The sequence below is a fragment of the Caenorhabditis briggsae genome (genome assembly GCF_000004555.2).
Source record: "Caenorhabditis briggsae complete genome, chrIV, whole genome shotgun sequence".
Lineage (NCBI taxonomy): Eukaryota > Metazoa > Nematoda > Chromadorea > Rhabditida > Rhabditidae > Caenorhabditis > Caenorhabditis briggsae.
In genome coordinates, this window is record NC_013487.2 from 14,823,654 (window position 1) to 14,844,927 (window position 21,274).

General features: G+C 34.9%; 3 protein-coding genes across 3 annotated transcripts in view; all 3 read right to left on the reverse strand.

The window, feature by feature from the left end:
- Positions 1-1,084: 1,084 nt before the first annotated feature.
- On the reverse strand, positions 1,085-4,140 carry CBG15607 (the record flags this gene model as incomplete). Its single annotated transcript, XM_002648762.1, has 8 exons — positions 1,085-1,831; positions 2,013-2,236; positions 2,282-2,690; positions 2,734-3,197; positions 3,242-3,466; positions 3,520-3,726; positions 3,773-3,900; positions 3,950-4,140. 8 exons carry the CDS (start codon positions 4,138-4,140, stop codon positions 1,085-1,087), a joined length of 2,595 nt encoding a protein of 864 aa, XP_002648808.1.
- A 3,270-nt stretch (positions 4,141-7,410) lies between these two features.
- Positions 7,411-20,347, reverse strand: CBG26821 (the record flags this gene model as incomplete). Its single annotated transcript, XM_045236222.1, has 8 exons — positions 7,411-7,930; positions 8,506-8,749; positions 10,960-11,360; positions 12,349-12,444; positions 15,013-15,386; positions 18,266-18,548; positions 19,282-19,482; positions 20,217-20,347. The coding sequence occupies 8 exons, from the start codon at positions 20,345-20,347 to the stop codon at positions 7,411-7,413; spliced, it is 2,250 nt and encodes a 749-aa protein (XP_045099730.1).
- Positions 20,348-20,775: 428 nt separating this feature from the next.
- CBG26822 overlaps positions 20,776-21,274 on the reverse strand; it is a gene marked incomplete at both ends in the record, with an annotated part of 4,008 nt that continues 3,509 nt past the window's right edge. Inside the window, one exon of the mRNA XM_045236223.1 lies at positions 20,776-21,092. Within this exon, the coding sequence (XP_045099731.1) occupies positions 20,776-21,092 (317 nt within the window). The remainder of the gene's footprint in view (positions 21,093-21,274) is intronic.

The window sequence follows — 21,274 nt, forward strand, 5'->3', positions numbered from 1 at the left end:
TGATTTTTCAAGAAAAAATTGCTGTTTCAAAAAAATTTTCTAATTAAAGTTCTAATTTTTCTTGTAATAGGATAACTTCATTAGGTTTCGCAACATCAAAATTTCAAAAATTTCAACTGTTTAGTTATAGGAAACAGCCAACTTTGTAGTCCTACAAAATGGGGTTTTCAATTTGTCTGAAAGTGTCAGAGTACACCAAGCAAAAATAGAGGTTTAAATTGTAGTTTATAACTTTTTTCTAGCTACCGTAGTTTTTCGAGATATGCGCCTTGGATCTTTGTTGGTTCAAAGTAATAATCCTCCTAATCCGCGAAAGCTTAAAAGCGCATATCTCAAAAACTAGGCAAACAATTCGGGGGGTACAATGATTCGGGGGTACAAGGGGGTACAACTGATTTAGGGGTACAAAATTGATGATTCGGGGGTAAAAAATTCGTGGGTACAAAAATTCGGGGGTACAACTCATTTCATTTAGGGGTACAACGCTTGTGATTCGGGGGTACAATTTTTTTTGAGGGAGTTTCTGAATTTCAGAGCTCGAAAACATCAGAGTTTCAGAACTTCAGAATTTTGAAATTTCAGAATCTACGAATTTTGGAACTTCTGAATTTTTCTCATCTTCCTTTTTTCCATATTCCTCCGTTCTTCCCAATTTTCCGTTTTTTCGCAATATTTCGGTTTTTCTCCATTTTCCATTTTTTCTCATCTTTTCTCAATTTTCGTGGTAATTGAAATTTTTCTTATTTTTTAAATAATTTTGATAATTCGGATTCAATTTTTTTTTCAATGTTTTAAAGACAAAACAGAACAATTTTATGTGGCAACAATTCATAGTTGAACAACACAACAGCAACAACAAAGAATGCAAAAACAAAAAAAAAAGGATTAGACAATTAAGAATGACCTTAAGATGAGAAAAAAAAATTGAAGCCAATTGGGGTTTATTTGAAGGAAGCTTGGTAGCGGGAAGGAGGACCTGAGTTTCTCTTTGACTTCTTTCTAGGCGGTGATGGACAGTCTTCTGGTGTTGTTTCGGTGTCTCTGTAATATATTAATGAGCTGATTGAACATTTAAATGAGTCGCTCACTTTGTCTCACTGTCGTCTGAATCATCCGAAAGTCGATGCATGTATCCAATCGGAAACTTTTCTTTGAGAGACATTGGTTTCACATGTTGTCCTGTGGAAACATCGGTCACTTCTTCAGAATCGCTTTCAGGCTTTCTCGAGCCCTTTTCTCCAAGAACATCACGAAGATCGATCTGTGAACTATGATCATTCGAGACACGATTTGATGGCTTCGGCACTGGATTGACATTCTGATATCCGAAAATATCATTCTCCTCATCAGAATCGCTGTCATACTTTCTTGGATCATCAGAAAGATCCATGCAAGAATCATGAGAGTTCAAGTGATCCACAGAAGGGTCAAGGACTAGATTGACATGTTCATCATTGGAATTACAATTAATTTCATCCTCGACGATATCTCCCGACTCATCGAAGACATTGGGTTTAGAATTCAAGCTATTCACATCACAATCACTGTCATTTTCCTCATCACTAGAAATATTCCCATCTGCTTTCCTTTCATCATCACCGCTTTCAGACTCGCCAGAGACATTTCTATTGACCTTCTTGAATTCGGATACAGTTCTCCCGCCGTTATTATGTGACCTTTTAGAGTACTTCCGGTTCGGGATCTTTTTGCGTCTTTTCCGTCGTTGATTGATTTGATTTGCAAACTCCTCGACAGTGAAATCAAGAACTTTTCGCGAATATTCAGAACTTCTTGGCATTTTTTCGTTGGCAGTGTACTGAGTACAGCGAAGCTAAAAAAAAAACATACTCCAGTATGAAACGCAATTCAAACATACACATGTGAGCAAGTGATAGCAGGTTTTGAAGCACATTTGGGATCCTTGCATTCGATATTTGTTTCGGTCGTTTTCACAACAAAAAACGTTTGTCATCTTTCTCCACAAGATACTGACCGGATTTATGGTAGATTACGTTCTTATTGAAGACTTCTCCAATTTTCATCTGTTTCGGCACACTTCTCCATACGGTTTTCGGCATTTCAAACACATGAGATAACGAAAAAGTACGAAATCCATGTTTTTGCAAAGCTTTAACTTGACTTTGTGCTGACAAAATTCCGGTTTTTTTGAAATTCGCGTATCGGATCAGCTCGCTCTTTCCAGTCAAAATCGACTTGCAAAATTCCTTTTTCTCATCTGTAAAACATATCCAACTTTAGATGTTTTTACAGTCAACCCTACCCTCGATAAATTCCAACAGCTTATCCAAGCAAGTGCGTCCATTTAGTTTTCGTGGAATCGCAATTTTGATTCGTGAATTAAGGTTCTCAATTCGATTCGTAGATGCATAGTTTAGAAGCAGCCCAGCCATCAGACGAGATCGGAGAGAATGGGTTGAAAAGAGATCTTCTTTTCTATCGAGCAACCACTTCTTTAGAGCCGGCGCAAAATTACACTTGACAATCTCCGCTTCCATCGCTTCTGAACTCATTACATTGAAAATTCCATTTTCAACTTCATCTCCAATCTGTCTTCCGAAAATTTTGTTCAAATCTGACTGGCTTATATTCTTTTTACTTTGAATGAATGTCAAGTTGTTTCGACGATGTACTAGACACCTGAGAACTTGAGTGTCTTCCAAATATTTCATCTGAAAGAAACATGAGACTACACAAATTTAAAGTTTTCTATACCTTGCTGTAATATTTAAAAGATTCTTCGCCGTCTGTCATCAGTGATGGAATTGATTTTTTTCGCATAGGATCAACTTGCAGGAAGAAATCGTCAATTTCGCGAGCAAAACTCTTGTGATTTAGTGCATTTTTCGACGAGGAAATCATGAATCCTAAAAGAACATGGCGAATTTTTCCGCTGCAGCGCGATGTGAAGTCTCCTATATCTCCAGAGATTGTTGTCACAACACAATCTGACAAATCAAAAGTGCTATCAATCTGTAACTGTCCAGCCATATGCTTAATAATCCCACTATTTGCTGTCGGACTGTAACAAGATAAAAAATCATTGACTTCTTCTGAAGTCCAATCTTCGCATCCAGTTAAACGCTTTCTATATTCCAGTACAGTTTGTTTTGTCGGTAGACTATTCATATAAAGATTCAGTGTGTCCGAATCGAGATAAATCGCTCCAAACTGGTTATCTAAAATGAAAAAATTATATTTTCAAAAAAACGTTCCTGTTTACCACTAGAAAATAGACGGAAGCCATTTTCTGTTCCAAAAGATGCGAGTGATTCTGGTGTTGTCACGCTCACGCGGCCCCTCTTCGACTTCACACAATCCGGCTGATACTTCATCTGGTTTCTGATTTGGCGGGTACTGAAATTAAGGGCTCCTGATTTTAGATCTTCGAAAGCTCCTTTCACAGTTCTTCCTTTCAGGGACCGATGAATCAATTGACACTCTGCTTCTGAATATTTGAATTTTATATAAACGCTTTTATTAGAGCAAAGTTGTTCTTACCAGTTAGTCTGTTAGGTTTTGATGATTTCAGAACATCGTAGTCCATTCGACCATTTTGAGACACGTATACTACGAAAAAGAACTCTTCCTTCTCCGGATAAATCTCAAATTTTTTGAAAGCATCATCATTAGGATTGATGCAATTGTAATATCTGTAAGAGCATCCATCGTATTCGATCTTTCTGGGTCTCGGACGGATTTTTCTACCTGAAAAGAAAATAATAAAAATGAATTGAAAATCAGCTGATCCTACCATTCGTTGTCTTCCACCAAGACAGTCCATCACAAAGTTTATGATCTTCGTTTCGAAATTTTGCGAATTTCACTGACGGTTCCGAAAACACTGGCAAACGAAAATCGGTGAGATTTGACGATGTCACACTGAAACAGATAACTTGGTTTTAAAACTAAATTTTCTTTTTCAACTGACCAGTTTTCAATGATATCTTTCATCGTTTTAACTGAAAATTTGTTCGAATAGGGACCTGTTCTCCATATGCCATCCTCATCCAAATCAAGCGAAAATTCTTTTATTGGTTCTCCTTTGGCAGATATTTTCGTTTTTTCTGGTTCATTTTGGCCGTCACTCGACATTTTAATTTCAGAATCACTCTCGTCCATTTTGAGATTTTTGTAAAATCACAAAAACGTTCTGAAAAAAAGATGAAAAACGAAAAAATAGGACAATTGGTAGTTCAAAAATACGTCATCGATTACGTCATATGACGTCATCGATTACGTCATATGACGTCATCGATTACGTCATACGAAAAATGAGTCTAGGACTGAAAATGGTGACCAGAACTACTGTGATAGCCAAAAATTCATAATCTTCCACAAATTTCTGCAAAAAAAAAAACGAAAAACAGTCGAAAATCGTTGAAAATCGAGAAAATAGGAGGAAAAATAGAAAAAATTGCCTTCGTAAATCGACAACGGCCCCTGGCCTAGAAAATTCCGGAAACTCTTCCATGAGAATTTCGAGCAATTTTTTGGGATTCAAACACAGAACTCACAGTAAAAGACACATTTTCGAGAAAAAAAAGCAAATTTCTTATATAAAAAATTGTTTTAAACACTGACAGATAAAGTACAGAAGTGAGCGATTGGAAACGACGATGGAATCAGCTGAAATCAAAATCCTGGCCTAAAAATAATTTTTTTCAGACAAAAATCCCTTAATTTCCGATTTATTTCTGATTTCGGAAGACAAATAATAGGTTTTTTTTTCATAGTTTTGCTGTCAGAATTCGGAATTCATGCCTTTTCATTGGTTTTTCCTTCATCTCTACAAAGTTTTGTAAACTACAGAAGTGAAAAAAAAACTAAATGAAATCTAACAGAAAAATTTCAGTGCCGAATTGAATTTTAAATTACGTTGTGTCCACTTTCAGATATAGTCGTGGGAAATCTTCCGGAAGTTGTTTTTTCTCAACCTCTTTCACTTTCTTCCTGCTTTAGAAACCACCGAATATGTACGGGTTGCGGTGGGAGAAGGGAAACTGGGTGAATTGGTGTAGTGGTGCGCGTGGGTGCACGAAAAACTGAAGTCGCGAGTTCAATCTCGACCAGATCCGAACTTTTTGTTTTTGTGCAACTACCTAGATGTACCCCTTCAGACTGCGTACCCACTCAGTCAATGTACCCCTTGAGCATGATGTACCCTATTTCGATGTACCCCTGGAGAATGGACCGAAATTCTGTCCGAGTTTCTGAGATTTTGAAGTGCTGAAAATCTGAAATTCTCAGACTGTGAAGTTCCGAAATTCTCAGGTTCCGAAATACTGAAATTCCAAAGTTCTGAAATTCAGGAATTCAGAAACTCCCTCAAAAAAAATTGTACCCCCGAATCACAAGCGTTGTACCCCTAAATGAAATGAGTTGTACCCCAGAATCATTGGTAGTTTGTACCCCCGAATCGTTGTACCCCCGAATTTTTGTACCCACGAATTTTTTACCCCCGAATCATCAATTTTGTACCCCTAAATCAGTTGTACCCCCTTGTACCCCCGAATCATTGTACCCCCCCAATTTTTGGCCCAAAAACTACAGTAGCTAAAAAAAATTGTCAATCACAAAATTGAAGCTCTATTTTTGTTGAGTATACTCTGACATTTTCAGACAAATCGAAAAATTCTGTAGCACTTTTTCGGGACTTGGTATTACATGGAATAATAGAAACTTTGATTTGGAAAATTTTTGAAACGGCGAAAAAAATTACTGTTTCAAAAAATTTGGAAACATGAGAAAGTTGTTTCATACTCCAAATTCACCATTCAGATTTACATTTATTTATTTGATTTTTAATTTAAAAAAAACCAAAATACCTTGAAAAAAAAAAGAAAACGTAAATATTTGCAATGGCATCAAAATTTGAGCTTTGTCTAGACAATTTTTTGAATTTTTTATTAAATTCAAACAACTGCAAATTATCATTTGACATTAGTGCAAAAACTCTGACTTTGTCATTAAAGGTGGGAGGAAATGAAAAAAATAATGTTCTCGAAATTCCGTTCAAAGATGCCCCTCGAGGAGTTGAACGTGTGGGGCGAGGATTGAGGGTGCGGCGCCGCTACCGACTGAGCTACACGGGCAAAGAGAAAGCGGTCGCCCGATTGCATACATAAAGGCGAGGACGACAGCTGTACGCAGAGTGACATTAAGCGTTGTACACCGTCACGGTAGAATGCATACTCTAGCTACAAAAAAACTACGAAAAATCTCCTGTCCCCCCACCTTTAAATTTTTTTTGAATGAGAATCAAACTACCCTCCATTCGATAACTACAGTTACTACAGTAAACTACAGCAATTTCAAAACTGTTTTTTTTCGTGTTTTTTTTTCAAATTCATAAAGTTATAGCTATTTAAAAATTCCAGTTGGAGACGGAGAAAAACGAAAGTGCTCTCTTTGTTTGCGTCTCTCACTAGATTTTCGAATAGCTGTAACTCGGCTCAAAATTGAGCTGGAAGCTTGATTTTTAAAGCATTTTAGAGTCAAACGTTCATATTTTTTAGAATGTTACAGGAATTGAGATGTTTTGTTCGCAAATTTATTTTTAAAAAAATAGTGGCAGGTTTTTTTTGAGGAAAAAACTAGCATTACTGACACTTGACAGAATATTTACTGTTTCGAAATTTTTTGAAACATAAGGAAAATCTTCAGTTTTCAATATAGGGAATGCACGGTATTTCAAACCAATCGGTCGAAAATCGCGCCCCAGCAAACGTGAAAAATCACTGCTTGATATACCGTGGGAATGCTATTGATGATATTTGAAAAATTCCAGTGAGAGACGCAGAGAAACGAGAGTACTCTCGTTGTTTGCGTCTTTCACCTCCAAAACTTCAATTGACCCATAACTTGGCTCAAACTGAAGCTAGAAACTTGATCTATTCAGAAAAAAACTACTGTTTCAAAAACTCAATTTTTGTGGAAAATACCACTATTTGTTGATTTTCGTGCTACCATCAAATTATTCCTCAAAAATGCATCAAGAATGACTTCTAGGAGGTCAACCATCACTTGATTTTCAAATAATTGGATCTTCTAATTTTTTCAGCGTTTGAGTGTATTCCAAAATATGAAAAATTCCCCACAAAAATCAAGTTTCTACGATGATTTTGAGTCGAGATACGAGCATTTTGAAGTTGAGGGTTAGAGACGCAGTGTGTATCGTTTCTCTGCGTCTCTCACTTTTGCAATGTATAACGTCTTGAAAATTCAAAAAATTAGCTACAAAACGTACTAAAAATCAATTTTCTACCTTCATCTTAAACCAAGTTACAGCCGTTCAAAGTTCAAAATTGTCATAGAAACTTGATTTTAGGTGCGCTTTAAAGGAATATTTCCGAATTCTCAAAGTAAAATGAATGGACCCCAAAACACAACTCACAACGTCGCTTCATATGCCGTTTCCAGCGCTTTCAACTCTTCCTTCAGCCTAGCCAACTCCTTCTTCTTCTCCGCCAAATGTGCATCCGTTTCAGTTGGTTCCGGTTTATGCTTGTATGCCTCGTTCATGTTTCTAGTCGATATCCAATCCACGTCATCAACCACTCTCTTAGTTTCTCCAAATGTCTCCAGACACAACTGCTCCAGACCATCTCTCAAGAATCGCACATCCTCTCTGCTCTTCTCAATTTTCTCCTCAATTCCCTTCATCGTCTCCACAAACTCCATCTTCACCTCATGCATCAGCTTGTTCTGTCCGTGTAGCTTTTTTGCTTTCAACACGTCATACTGTAGCTCTTGAATCTTATCTGCCGCTTTCATTCGGTCCATATAGGCCGTTTTTTCAACGAGGACCAGCTGATCAATAAGACCAGAATTGGCTTTTTGGTAGCAGGCCAGAGCCGAGTAGCAACGGACAACGTGCTCGTTGAGCTCCTCGTTGGTTAGGTTGGTGTAGCTGAAAAGAAAGCTTACTGTAGTTTTGGTAAAGGCCTTGAAAACGGTAAAAAATCACTTGGCTAGCTTAATTTAGAGCCGAGTTATGGTCATTCGAAGTACAAATTGGAATTATTGAGAGCGAATTGGAACAAAAGTTCGAAAATTGCCTGAAACGGTAAAAAAAAAGTTTTCTGAAAATGTCCAAAATTTTCAATGAATTTTGAAAATTCAAGAAGTTCGAAATGGAATCATTGAAGAATGGAATCATTGAAAGCAAAGTGAAACAAAAGTTCAAACATTTTCCGAAACAGTAATTTTTTTTTGAAAAGTTTTTTTAAATAGTTTGAATTTTGAATATTCTTAAAATTACCTACACAACGCACTAAAAATCACTTTTTTACGACAACTTTCAGCTGAGTTATAGTCATTTGAAGTTAGGGGTTAGAGACGCAGTGTGTCTCGTTTCTCTGCGCCTCTCACTATCAACTCAAAACTTCCAATGACCATAACTCGGCTCAAAATTGTGCTAGAAACTTGGTTTTTTGAGCGATTGAAAGGAATTTGGTTGTATTTTCAGACTTTCAAAACACTCACACAGATCCGGACCCTGTGTTCACCGATATTTCTGATTTCTCGCCGTTCTCAGCAGTCGTAGAGACCTCTTTTGGTCCACCCGTCCGTTGATATTGTGCCAATCTCATTTTCAGATTCAAAATTTCCACCTCTTTCCGCTCCAATCTGTGATCCTGAACTGCTAGGAGCATCGCAGGAAGCGGTCCACGCGGTTGGGGAATTGAGGGAGAGGAAGAAGAAGGCGTGGACGATGGAGGAGTGTCTTCTAAAAATTTCCATTTTTTGATTTTGCTACAGTAGCCCATTATCCAAAAAATCCTCCAAATGTTTTTACTGTTTCAGTAGAAAAATAAAAATGTACATTTGAAAACAGCTGTATTTCTTTAGCCCAATTACATTTTCACTTAAATCACTGTAGCCGATGGATACTTCAGCGGGGATTACTGTATCCAGAAGATTACTGTAGACATGAAATAATATGCGAAAAAGTAAATAAAAATCGAGTTTTCACAATTTCAGTTCAAAATGAAACAGCGATTTTTTTTCGCTGTTTCAAAATTGAATTTTCAACTTTTCGGGTCCGGATTACTATCTAGATTACTGTAGAGATTTGAATTATTGTAATTGGATCATTTCGACTACCTTAATTTTTATTACTGCACCAAGATTACTGTAATCCGCTGAAAATAAAAGAATTCAACTTTTTTCCTGTTTCAGTAGAAACATGAAAATTCACATTTGAAACGAATTGTAATTTTTCTTTCAATTGGCTTTATTTTTATTTAGATTACTGTAGCACATAGGTACTGTAGTTAGGATTACTGTAGAACAGGTTTTTCCCCGATTTCAGTTCAAAACGAAGCAGTATGTTTTGTAACTATTGATATTAACCATGAGGTAGGTTGTTGTATCTATACTACGGCAGATAGATTACTGTAGTTAGGCGTAAATCCAAAATTTCGGAGAACCGATAGAAAAAATGATAATTTCTGAAATCAGAATTTTCACAATTTATGATTACTGTACACAGAGGATTACTGTAGATTTGACATAATATAAAGTATCAGAAGATAAACAAGCAACTGAAAATTGAATTTTTCAATTTCAGTTAAATATAAAACGGCAATTTTTTGCTGTTTCAAAAATGAAATTTCAACTTTTCGGGTTCGGATTACTGTAGTCATGTATGCTGTACCCGAATAATGGTTTCTGATTATCTAGATTACAGTAGTGTTTCGGATTACTGTATGTTTTGCCACAGTACTCCATCATCCAAAAAATCCAGAAAATCGTCTAAATTTTTTTTTACTGTTTCAATATAACATGAAAATGCACATTTGAAAACAGTCGTAATTTTTCTTTCAATTGGCTTTATTTTTATTTAGATTACTGTAGCACATAGGTACTGTAGCTCATGGGTACTGGTATAGTTAGGATTACTGTAGAACAGGTTTTTCCCCGATTTCAGTTCAAATGAAACAGTAATTTTTCAATTAGAAGTTGCTGTTTCAAAAATTAAATCCTAATTTTTCGGGTCTGGATTACTGTAGCTATTGATATCACTATGGACTACTGTAACTAGATTACGGTACATAGATTACTGTAGCTTAAGTAATTCTAAAGTATCAGAAAACCGTTAAAATGTCTAAAATCAGAATTATCTCAATTTTGAGAAAAAATGAAATAGTAGATTACTGTAGCCCATGGATACTGTAGTTAGGATTACTGTAGACTCGGGTTACTGTAGATTTTACATAATATGAAGAAGTTTTTGCTGTTTCAAAAATGAAAATTCAATTTTTTGGGTCCGGATTACTGTAGTCCCACAGACAAACATAGATTACTGTACCATGGGTACTGTACCTTGCTACTGTATCTAGATTAATGCAAGAGGATGGAAATGGTTTGGGTTACGGTAATTAAATCGTTTCAACTACTGTAATTCATACTATTGTAAGTCATACTACTGTATAGTCATAATATTATTGTACAAAGATTGCTATACTTCACTGTGCAAATATAACTGAAAATTAATATAAACTACTGTAGATTACTGTAATGAAATTACTGTAAGAAGATAGTCGTCTATAAAAAGGAAAAGATTACGGGGGAATTTTATTTTTGAATTTCGGTTAGAAATGAAACAGTAATTTTTTCAATTTTGGAAAAATTCTGTATTAAAATCTCTTCTTTTTGGCTCTGAATTACTGAACTTTACCCTGACTACTGTAGATTACTGTACGAAGATAGCCTACCACGAATAGCGAACGATTACTGTAGAAATTCATAATTTCAATTTTAGATCAAATGAAACAGTAAAATTTTTGATGTAAAAATACTGCTTCAAAATTTAAATCTCAATTTTTCGAGGTCTAAACAGTACCCAGGTTACTCTAGGCTAATTTGGAAGACTTGTAATATTGAAGTCCTAGGTTACTGTAGGTTACTGTGTGAAGTCTAAAGTACCGTACCCACCTGTTCCATTCAACGACCGACTCAGTGCTCTCAACGACTCTGGAAATCCAATTTGCTCTCCAACGAACGCTTGCATTCCAGCTCGAATATCACTCAACGACCCAACGACATTCTTCAAATTCTGCGTACACGTCTGCGCCTCCTGTCTCTTCTTCTCGTACGTCTTCTCAATTTCCTGAAGACGTTCCTTTCGATTTTTCAACTTTTTGCCCTCCATCAGTCTCAGCTGATAGGCTTTGATGGTTTCGGCGAATTCCAGTTTCTCCAAAATCGCAATTTCCTCACGACGAATGTGCATTTCGACGAGATTCGTGTAGGCCTTGGCTTGCGCGTTCAGAGTTTGATGAAGACGAGCGTGTTGCTTTGTGAGGATGATGATGTTTGGGTCAACGGATGCGGGACTGAAAATTTTGAATGTTAACAATTTTTGGGAGAAAAACTTTAAAAAAAAGTGTGTCTCGTTTCTCTGCGTCTCTAGTCCCAAAATTACAAAATGACCATAACTCGACTCAAAATCGTGATAGAAACTTGATTTTCAGTGCCTTTTGTAGAGATTTTCACTGTTAATGCGAAGATTGTAGATTCAAGTTTTTTGAAACTATACTTGATTTTTTTGTCCTTGTCTCTATAATATTTTTAGAACTTTTCCAAAAAGCAAGAACGGAACATAAATTGGAATTATTGAGAGCGAATTGGAACAAAAGTTCGAAAATTGCCTGAAACAGTAAAAAAAAGTTTTCAGAAAATGTCCAAAATGTTTAATGAATTTTGAAAATTCAAGAAGTTCCCTACAAAACGCACTAAAAACCAAATTACTACGATAACTTTGAGCCGAGTTATGGTCATTTGAAGTTTGAAGGTAAGAGACGCAGAGGCGCAGAGAAACAAGAACTTCAAAAACTTCAAACGACCATATCTCGACTCAAAATGGTCCTAGAAATTTGATTTTGGGCGCGTTTTGTAGGGAGAAAATTATTTTTTAAGCATTTTCAAAATTATCGTTCAGAAAAAAACCAGGAAGCGAAAAAAACATTTCAGTCCAAAAAACGTTACTGTTTCAAGATTTTTTTGACCACAGATTTTCGAAGAATTGTGAATTTTTCTCTAATCTCTCCAAACTTCAGATGGCCATAATTTGGCTCAAATTGTCATATCAAATTATCTTTCAGTCCGTTTTATTGGAATTTCTATATTGTTGTAATTGTTTACGCAGTAGTTTTAAAAATTTAAAGGCAGAAAAGTTGAATATTTTAGGAAACAGTAATTTTTTAAAAATTCTCAACCATTGTCTAAAAAACCTTCCCTTGTGAGTTTCCGGAATCTGTTTTTTTTTCATTCAATTGAAGTTTTTTGAATTACTGTAGCTTTAAATCAAAAAAAACAACTCACTTTTCCCGAATATCCCTATCCAATTTTGCTTGGAGAGCATCGAAATACTCTTGAGTGAACTCCTGCGTCGGTTTAGGCGAATCCGTCGACATTCTTCTGAATTTTTCTTTCTTCAAATTGTAACAGTGCTCAGATCACGAGAAAAATGCCTCAAAATGGCACCAAAATCAAGAGAATTGGATGAAATTTCTAGAAAACCTAGAAAAACTGCCAAAAAAGTCTTGGAAATCGATGAAAATGACTTCAAATCAGGAAAATTGAGACCAGAAGACGAATGGCAAAAAGAGAGGGGACGGAATACAAACGCGCTCTATTGTAGATCAATAGAGGCAGCGAGAGAGGGATAGGCAAGAGGAGGAGACGTAGACAGAAAACAGACAGGGACGGTTTAAAGGCGCGTATCCCGGCAATGAGGGTGTCTAGAGAAAAGTAGTAAATTGGAAAAATGTGTAAAAGGAAATTTTACACATTTTTACAATAAACAGTTTTTTGGTAGATACTGTAGTTTTAGAGATATGCGCCTTTAAAGTTAAGGAGAGGGTGAGACGCAGAGTGGGAAACTTTAAAGACGCATATCTCAAAAACTAGAAGAGCTACAGAAAAGTGTTAAAGTGCAAAACTATGTAAAATCGAATTTCACACAATTTCACAATAAACAGATTATTGGTGGGTACTGTAGCTTTTAAGATATGCGTCTTTAAATTTAAGAAGGAGAGGAGACGCAGAGTGAGAAACTTTGAAGACGCAAATCTCAAAAACTAAGGAAGCTAAAGAAAAGTTTATAATTGTAATAATGTATAAAATTAAATTTTGCATATTTTTGCGGTAAACAGTTTATTGGTAGCTACCGTAGTTTTTGAGATATGCACCTTTAATGTTGACTTTATGCGAGAGGAAAGAGACGCAGAGGAAGCATGTTTAAAGACGCATAACTCAAAAACTGGAAGAGATAGAGAAAAGAGATAAATTGTAAAAATGTGTAAAAACCACACTTGCAACGGTCCAGGCCGGGCCGAAGCGAGAATTTATATTAAATTCTAAAATTCTAAAATTCTAAAATTCTAAAATTCTAAAATTCTAAAATTCTAAAATTCTAAAATTCTAAAATTCTAAAATTCTAAAATTCTAAAATTCTAAAATTCTTAAATTCTTAAATTCTTAAATTCTTAAATTCTTAAATTCTTATGTACAAACAGCGGTCCGGCCCGGAATTTCGCAAATATGGTAAAAACTAATTTTACTTATTTTTGCAACATACCGTTTTTTTTTTGGTAGCTACCGTAGTTTTTGAGATATGCGCCTTCAAAGTTAAAGTAACGACTAAAGAGCGAGACGCAGACAGAGAAGAGAAGGGGAGTGTTTAAAGGCACATAGCTCAAAAACTAAAAAAATATAAAAAATAGTGGTTGATTGTAAAAATGTGTAGGAAATTTACAGTATAACGTTTTTGGTAGATACCGTAGTTTTCGAGATATGCGCCTTTAAAGTGTTCTTCTTTGCGTCCCGCGGTTCCTTCAACTTTAAAGGCGCATATCTCGAAAACTAAAGGAGCTAGAGAAAGTTGACAGTTGTAAGAATGTGTAAAATTAAACTTCATACATTTTGCTAGTTCATAGTCCTTTGGTAGATACTGTAGTTTAAGAGATATGCGCCTTTAAACTCAGCAAATATTCCTGCGGTTTCTTCTAACAGAATAAAAGTGGTCATGTGGACAAATTTATGCAAAAAATCAATGAAATCCTGATATTTCAAAGGATTTGAAACCTGAAAAAAGTTTTTAAATAATCCAAAACTTTGGTTTTTTTTTGAAAGTTCATTACGGAAATCCGGACAAATGGAAATTGTGACAGACAAAAAATATAGATAAATGGAAAATTCTGGGAAAAATTGAAATTTTTAGAGAATCATTGGTGGGGCTTTTTCGAAGGGGAAACAGATCGATCTAGTACAAGAAAATGTCCAAAAAGTTATGGAAAATATGGGCACAATACAATAAAATAGGGGAATTTCAGGTGATTTTTGGGAATTGTAGGCAAAAAATGTACAAAAAAATTGTTGGAAGTTTTTTTGGGAAATTTTGAAACAGTAATTTTTTGATTTTTGAGGAAAAACGTGTCTTCAGAATTTTCTTAAATTTTCAAAGTTTCAGAAATTCCAAAATATTGAAATAATCCGTAAATTTAGAAATTTGAATTAATTAGAAAATTACAGAATATCTCAAAATCAGAATGTTCAGAATTTTAGATTCTAGTGAAAGTTTTGGATCAAAAACTAAAATTCTAAAATTCTAAAATTCTAAAATTCTAAAATTCTAAAATTCTAAAATTCTAAAATTCTAAAATTCTAAAATTCTAAAATTCTAAAATTCTAAAATTCTAAAATTCTAAAATTCTAAAATTCTAAAATTCTAAAATTTTAAAATTCTAAAATTCTAAAATTCTAAAATTTTAAAATTCTAAAATTCTAAAATTCTAAAATTCTAAAATTCTAAAATTCTAAAATTCTAAAATTCTAAAATTCTAAAATTCTAAAATTCTAAAATTCTAAAATTCTAAAAAAATTGCTCATTCCACAGTTCCAAATTCTTCAGTAGTCTCCAAATGTGCCCATCCATCAGAATCCTCGGATTCAGAACCTCCAGAATCCTCTTTCTTCTCTTCCAACTCAATTTTCATCTTCTCCAGCTCATCATCCTGTGTCTCCAGAATCATCTGCAGCTCATTGACTTCTTCCAAATGATCCTTTTCCAATTTTTTCTGGTCCAACTGCAGTTTTTCCATTTTCCGGGTCAATTCCTCGTTTTCCTTGCTCAGTCTCAACATTCTGTTCCGATTTTCAGTGAAAAGGCTCGTCAAATTCCAGATTTTCTGGGATTCTGAAGTTCCCACGGCTTCTAACTCGTCCCGAAGACGTCGAAGATCTTCAAGCTCCAAATCCTGTCTTCCGATTACTGTAAGGGCTTTCTGAAGTTGAGATTGCATGTCTTTGAGTGTCTTTTTGACTCCATTACTGACATCGACCAAGTCTTTGAAATTGTCCTGAAAAAAATAAACATTTCTCTAGAAAACGAACGAAAAATCAAGTTTCAAACATCATTTTAAGCCGAGATATGGCCATTTGAACTTTAGGATCAGAGACGCAGTGTGTCTCGTTTCTCTGCGTCTCTCACCACCAAAAACTTCAATTAGCTATAACTCCGCTCAAAATGGTGCTAGAAACTTAGTATTTTTCCTAACATTTTTTGGTTAAAGACGCAAAGAAACGAGAGCACTCTCGTTGTCTGCGTCTCTCACAGAAAACTTCAAATAGCTATAAGTAGCTCAGCTCAAAATTGAGCCAGAAAAGTGATTTTAGTTGCGTTTTGTAGGATATTTCAATTCCCATATTTCAAATGAAATTGTTTTTAAAATGACTTTTAAAAATTACTGCTTCAAGAAATGTGAATTCTGGCTACATTTATTGAGTACCTATTCTTGCCCCAAAACTTGAACCGCTCATAACTAGGCTAAAATAAAGCTAGAAAAGTGATTTTTAATGCATATTGTTGAAAAATGCTTCTGTTTTTTTTGAGGTTCGGATCAATTTCAGCGTAGTTTTTTTTTTGATTTTTCATAAACATTTGATAATTTAAGCTTTTGGTTATAATGAAGTTAAAGTCATTGTAATCATTTTGAAAATTTTGAAAATGTTTCATTTAATTCTTGAAACAGTACATTTTTCCTGAACATTATGCTCAAAAAATCAATTTTCTAGCTCCATTATGAGCGTAGTTATGGCCATTTGATGTTTCTGGTGTTAGAGACGCAGAGAAACGAGACACACTGCGTCTCTAACCTTACAACTTCAAATGACCGTATTGTCTATTCAAAATAATCGCGCGGATGAACGAGTAAAAAAACGTGTAGAGAGCCTCGAAACCTGTAGAGGTGCTGTAGAGACGCAGACATTTTCACTCGTTCACTCGCGCGATTATTTTGAATAGACAATCACTAGGCTAAAATTGAGCTAAAAAATGATTTTTTTAAACGCAAATTGTTTGGGAATTTCCCTATTTTTTTGGTTTGGACCCGTTTCAACCTTTTTTTTCTGTGTTTCTCAAAGTTCCGTCAAAATCGAAGTTTCATCAAAAACTAACACCTTTGGTTATAACGCAATTAGAAACGTTGTGGTAATATTGAATATGGTTCAAACTTTTTAAAAATTAAATTTTTGAAACAGAATTTTTCTGAACAAAATGCGCCAAAATCATGTTTCTAGCATGATTTTGAAAGATTTGAGGTCAGAGACGCAGAGAAACGAGACACGTTGCGTCTCTAACCTCACAACTTCAAATGACCGTAACTCGGCTCAAAATAGTAGTAGAAATTTGATTTTTGATTTTTCAATAATCGTGTTTCCATGTATGGATATAACTGGTAAAAACTTTAATAAAAAGCATTATATCCATTTTTGAAGCAGTAATTTTTTTTTACTGAACAAAATGCACCAAAACTGAAAATTTTCAACAATTTTTTGGGATTGTCCAAAATCAAAAATTAGACAAATTTTATCACAAAATGTTGCGAAAATCAATTTTCTAGCTCCATTTTTAGCAGAGTTATGGCCACTTGATGTTTCTGGTGTTAGAGACGCAGAGAAACGAGACACGCTGCGTCTCTGACCTCAAAACTTCATGCACCCAGAACTATGCTCAAAATAGTCTTAGAAATTTGATTTTTGATTTTTCAATAATCGTATTTTCATGTCTGCATACAATTGGTAAAAAAATTAATGAAAAGCATTATATTCATTTTTGAAGCAGTAATTTTTTTTTACTGAACAAAATGCGACAAAACTGTAATTTTGCAACATTTTCTCGAGATTAAGTTCAAAAAAATTAGACAAGTTTACTCACAAAGCGCTCCAAAGATCAATATTCTAGCTCCATTTTGAGCCGAGTTACGGCCCCATTGATGGCTTCTGGGGGTAGAGACGCAGAGAAACGAGACACNNNGCGTCTCTGACCCGAAAACTTCAAATAGCCATAACTCGGCTCACAATAATCGGAAAATCATGATTTTTAGTGCGCTTTGTAGAAAAATGTACGAGTTTTAATAATTCAAGAAAAAAGAAAAACTGCTGAAAATTTAAATAAGAAATTAGAAAAACAGGACCAAATTCAATTTTTTTCAATCTGTGAAACAGTAAAGTTTCGCAAAAAATTGCTTTTAAAATTTGAATTTTTTGTCATCGAGTTCAATAAATTGATGTTGCGTTTTTCATTTTTTTGAAAAGCGAAACTTGTGAGATGAGAATTTTTCAGAATTTTAAGGTATTCAGGGATTTTCAATTTGGAAGTCATCGACTGAAAAATTGGCTCTCAATCGGACCAAAAACTGAAGATTCTACGACGATTTTAAGCCGAGTTATAGCCTTTTGAAGATTTTGAGATGAGGGACGCAGAGAAACGAGACACGCTGCGTCTCTGACCCTGAAACTTCAAATGACCATGACTTGGCTCAAAGTAGAACTAGAAACTTGATTTTTGTATTTTCAATGATTGACTTCTCCTGCCTAGTGATCAATGATGATAAATTCCATGAAAAAGCATTTTATCCATTTTTGAAATAGTAATTTTCTAGTGCGTCAAAACTTAGTTTTATCTGGTTTTATTCAATACTTTGAATTCATTTATTCAGAATCAGTCTAAAACAAAAAAAGAGACAAATTTAGTCACAAAACTCTCCAAAAATCGATTTTCTAGCTCCATTTTGAGCCGAGTTATGGCCATTTGAAGTTTCTGAGGTGAGAGACGCAGAGAAACAAGACACACTGCGTCTCTGACCCTCCACCTTAAAATGGACGTATCTTAGCTCAAAATAGAGCTAGATACTTGATTTTTAAACTATTCTCTCTCGAATTTCTTGAATTTTCTTACCTTAAGTTCAGAAATATGTTCATCTCTATTTCTGATCAACAACTTGTAGTCCTCCGTTGTAGTTCTCATCTCATTCATCAGTATCAAAGTGTTATCCAACTGTTTCGAATACAATGTGAGCAGTTTGCTAGATTGCTCATGCTCAATTCTGAATTCCTCTTTCATCGATTTCAGTGTCAGGAAGAGACGCGAATTTTCAATATTCAAATTTTGAATTTCCAGCTGTTGATGATCGATTTTCATTTTCGATAATTTTAGTTGGAATGGATTAATGCGACATGGTCTGAAAAGATTTTTCATATTTTATTTGAAAATTTTATAAATTTTGAGGGGTTTCGAGCCCAAAAACCCACTAGGATCTACTTTAAAAATTTTTTCAGAAATTTTAAAACTCAGTAACTTTTTAGATTGTGATGTCAACTTGACAAACATTGTTGCATTAGATTTGTCTTGTTTTGAGCTTCAAAATGAGCCTAAACATGACTAGGCTCCGCCGACTTTGAGATTTCTCATCGTGCACGCGACGCACAACCGCGACGCGCGTCAAAAATGAAAATGGGTGGAGCCTAGTCGTGTTTGAACTCATTTTGAAGCGCGTTTTGAGAGAAAACAATTGCAATTGTTTTCTAGCAAAGTTTCCAGGTTTTTGAGCCTAAAAAACTACTAAAATTGAACTAAAAAAAATTTTTGGGGCAATTTTTGAAAACGCTGAAACTTTTAAGTTTTCGGTTATATCTCTATAAATTTATTGCATTAGATTTGCCTTGTTCTGCGCTTCAAAATGAGCCGACTTGGCTCCGCACACTTTGAGTTTTCCCATCGGGCACGCGACGCACGACCGCTACGCACACTGAAAATAAAAATGGGCAGAGCCTAGTCGTGTTTGGGCTCATTTCAAAGCGCTTTTCAGGACAAAACCATTGCAATTATTTGCTTTACAATTCTTCGAGTTTTTTGGCTCGAAAAATTCAAAAATGTTTTTTTTTGCAATTTTTTTCTGCCAAAAAAAACCTTACCTTTCCCCGTATTCCTCGAATTTCACTTCCAATTTTGCTTTCAAGTTCTCGCTCTCCTCCTCAGCATTAGTCAGCTTGTCTTGCAATTGCAAAACATATTCCTTGTGCTCAATTTCCATTTCGAGCATTTTTTGGCGGACCCGACGTTCGGATTCTTGTGATTCTTTGAGTTGTTGTTCCAGATCTGCTTGTGGTGTATAGCTGAAATAGTTAAATTGTGAAAAATTTTAAAATTTGGGTTCGAATAAGCTAAATTTCGAGTTTCTAGGATGGAGTTGAGCTGAGATACGGTCAAAAACACATTTTTGGCTTTTTTGAAGAAAATCTTGTTAAAAAAATCAATTTTTTGACCCTAACCACTAGTTTTCAGGTTCTGTAACTTTAAAAATCAGTTTTTGCATTGAAAACTACCCCGGAAACTATGAAAAAACCAGAATTTCAATGGTGGCCGAGTTTTGGAATTTTCTAGGCCACCATTTGGAAAGTTAGGCCGCATGCGATTTCTACCATAAAAACGGGTCCTGGGGTAGTTTTTAATGAGGCATCCAAATTTTTGGACTGTTTTTCGCTAAAAAAGATACAAATAGGACAGATTTCGTTTCTCTGCGTCTCTGCGTCTCTAGCCCCAAAACTTAAAATGCTTATATCTCGGCTCAAAATTGTCTTAGAAAACTGATTTTTAGCTCATTTTGTCAAAAATCGTTTGAAATTTTGCTTTTCAAATCGTTCTACTCACTCAAAATAATACTCAAGCCGAGAAACGCAGAGAAACGAGACACACTGCGTCTCTAGCCCCTCCACATTATAATGACCGTATCTCGGCTCAAAATAGTCCTTGAAACTTGGTTTTTAGCTCATTTTGTTGGAATTTTTGTGTACTTTTGAATTCTTAAAATTTATCAACAAATTCAATAACTTGTTTCTTAAAAACTCACGTCTTCGCATACATATCCATGAATTTCTGTGCTCCATCGGTGAGCTGTTTTAATTGCTCATCTCCTTGCTTCTGGATCTCTCTCATGAATTTTATCAGTGATTCCGGAGGTTGATCAGATGACTCAGCCATTTTCAGACAAAAGTTTAGGGTTAAGCTGCAAGAGTAAAAGTGGGCGGAGCTTAGAGAAAAGGGGCGGAGCTTAAGAAAAAATTGAAGATAAAGATATAGGAAAAGGTCGGGGAACCTTGGAAAATTTTTTTAAATTTCAGAAAATTCGAGTAAAACTTTTTTAAAAAATACAAGAATATGAGAAAAAATTAGAAAAAATATAAAAATTCAAATTTTGGGAAAAAATAGAAATTCAAAAAAATTTTTTTTTTGAATTTTTAAATTATTTTTCTGGAAGTTAAAGCAAAAAAAAACCGTTATCGTTATATGTAAAAATAGATAATTTCAAGGGAACACAAATACAAAACGGGAAAAATATGAATTTTTTTGAATTTTTGAATTTTTCAGATTTTTTTTAAAAATTAGTCAAAATGCGAAAAAAACGAATTTCAGAGCGATTCTTCTGAATCAATCAAAAAATATCCTGAATCCTCCACATCTTTCTCTTCTCGCCACTTTTCGACCAATTCCAATCTCTTGAAAATCTCTCCAATATCTTCCTGATGCTTCTTCTTCAAATCCTCAATTTCTCTTCTTTGCGTCTCTTGAATCTGAGCAATCTCTTCAATTCTAGCGTCCTCTTCTTCAGAATCATCCTCCAATTGCTCATCATAAAAGACTTTATCGGCATGATTGACTTCCAAGTTGTTACAGTAGTCACAGTCCGATTGAGCATACGCGTAGCGCTCGTATTCTTTGAGTTTGTCTGAAAATTATTAGACAATTTTTAAGGATTCGGTGAAAAGATAGAGAAGAAAAAAGAACCAATTAAAATGAGCTAAAAATCAGCTTTCTAGGACAGTTTCGAGCCGAGTTATGCCCATTTGAAGTTTGGAGGTTAGAGACGCAGACAACGAGACACGCTGCGTCTCTAACCCAAAACTTCAA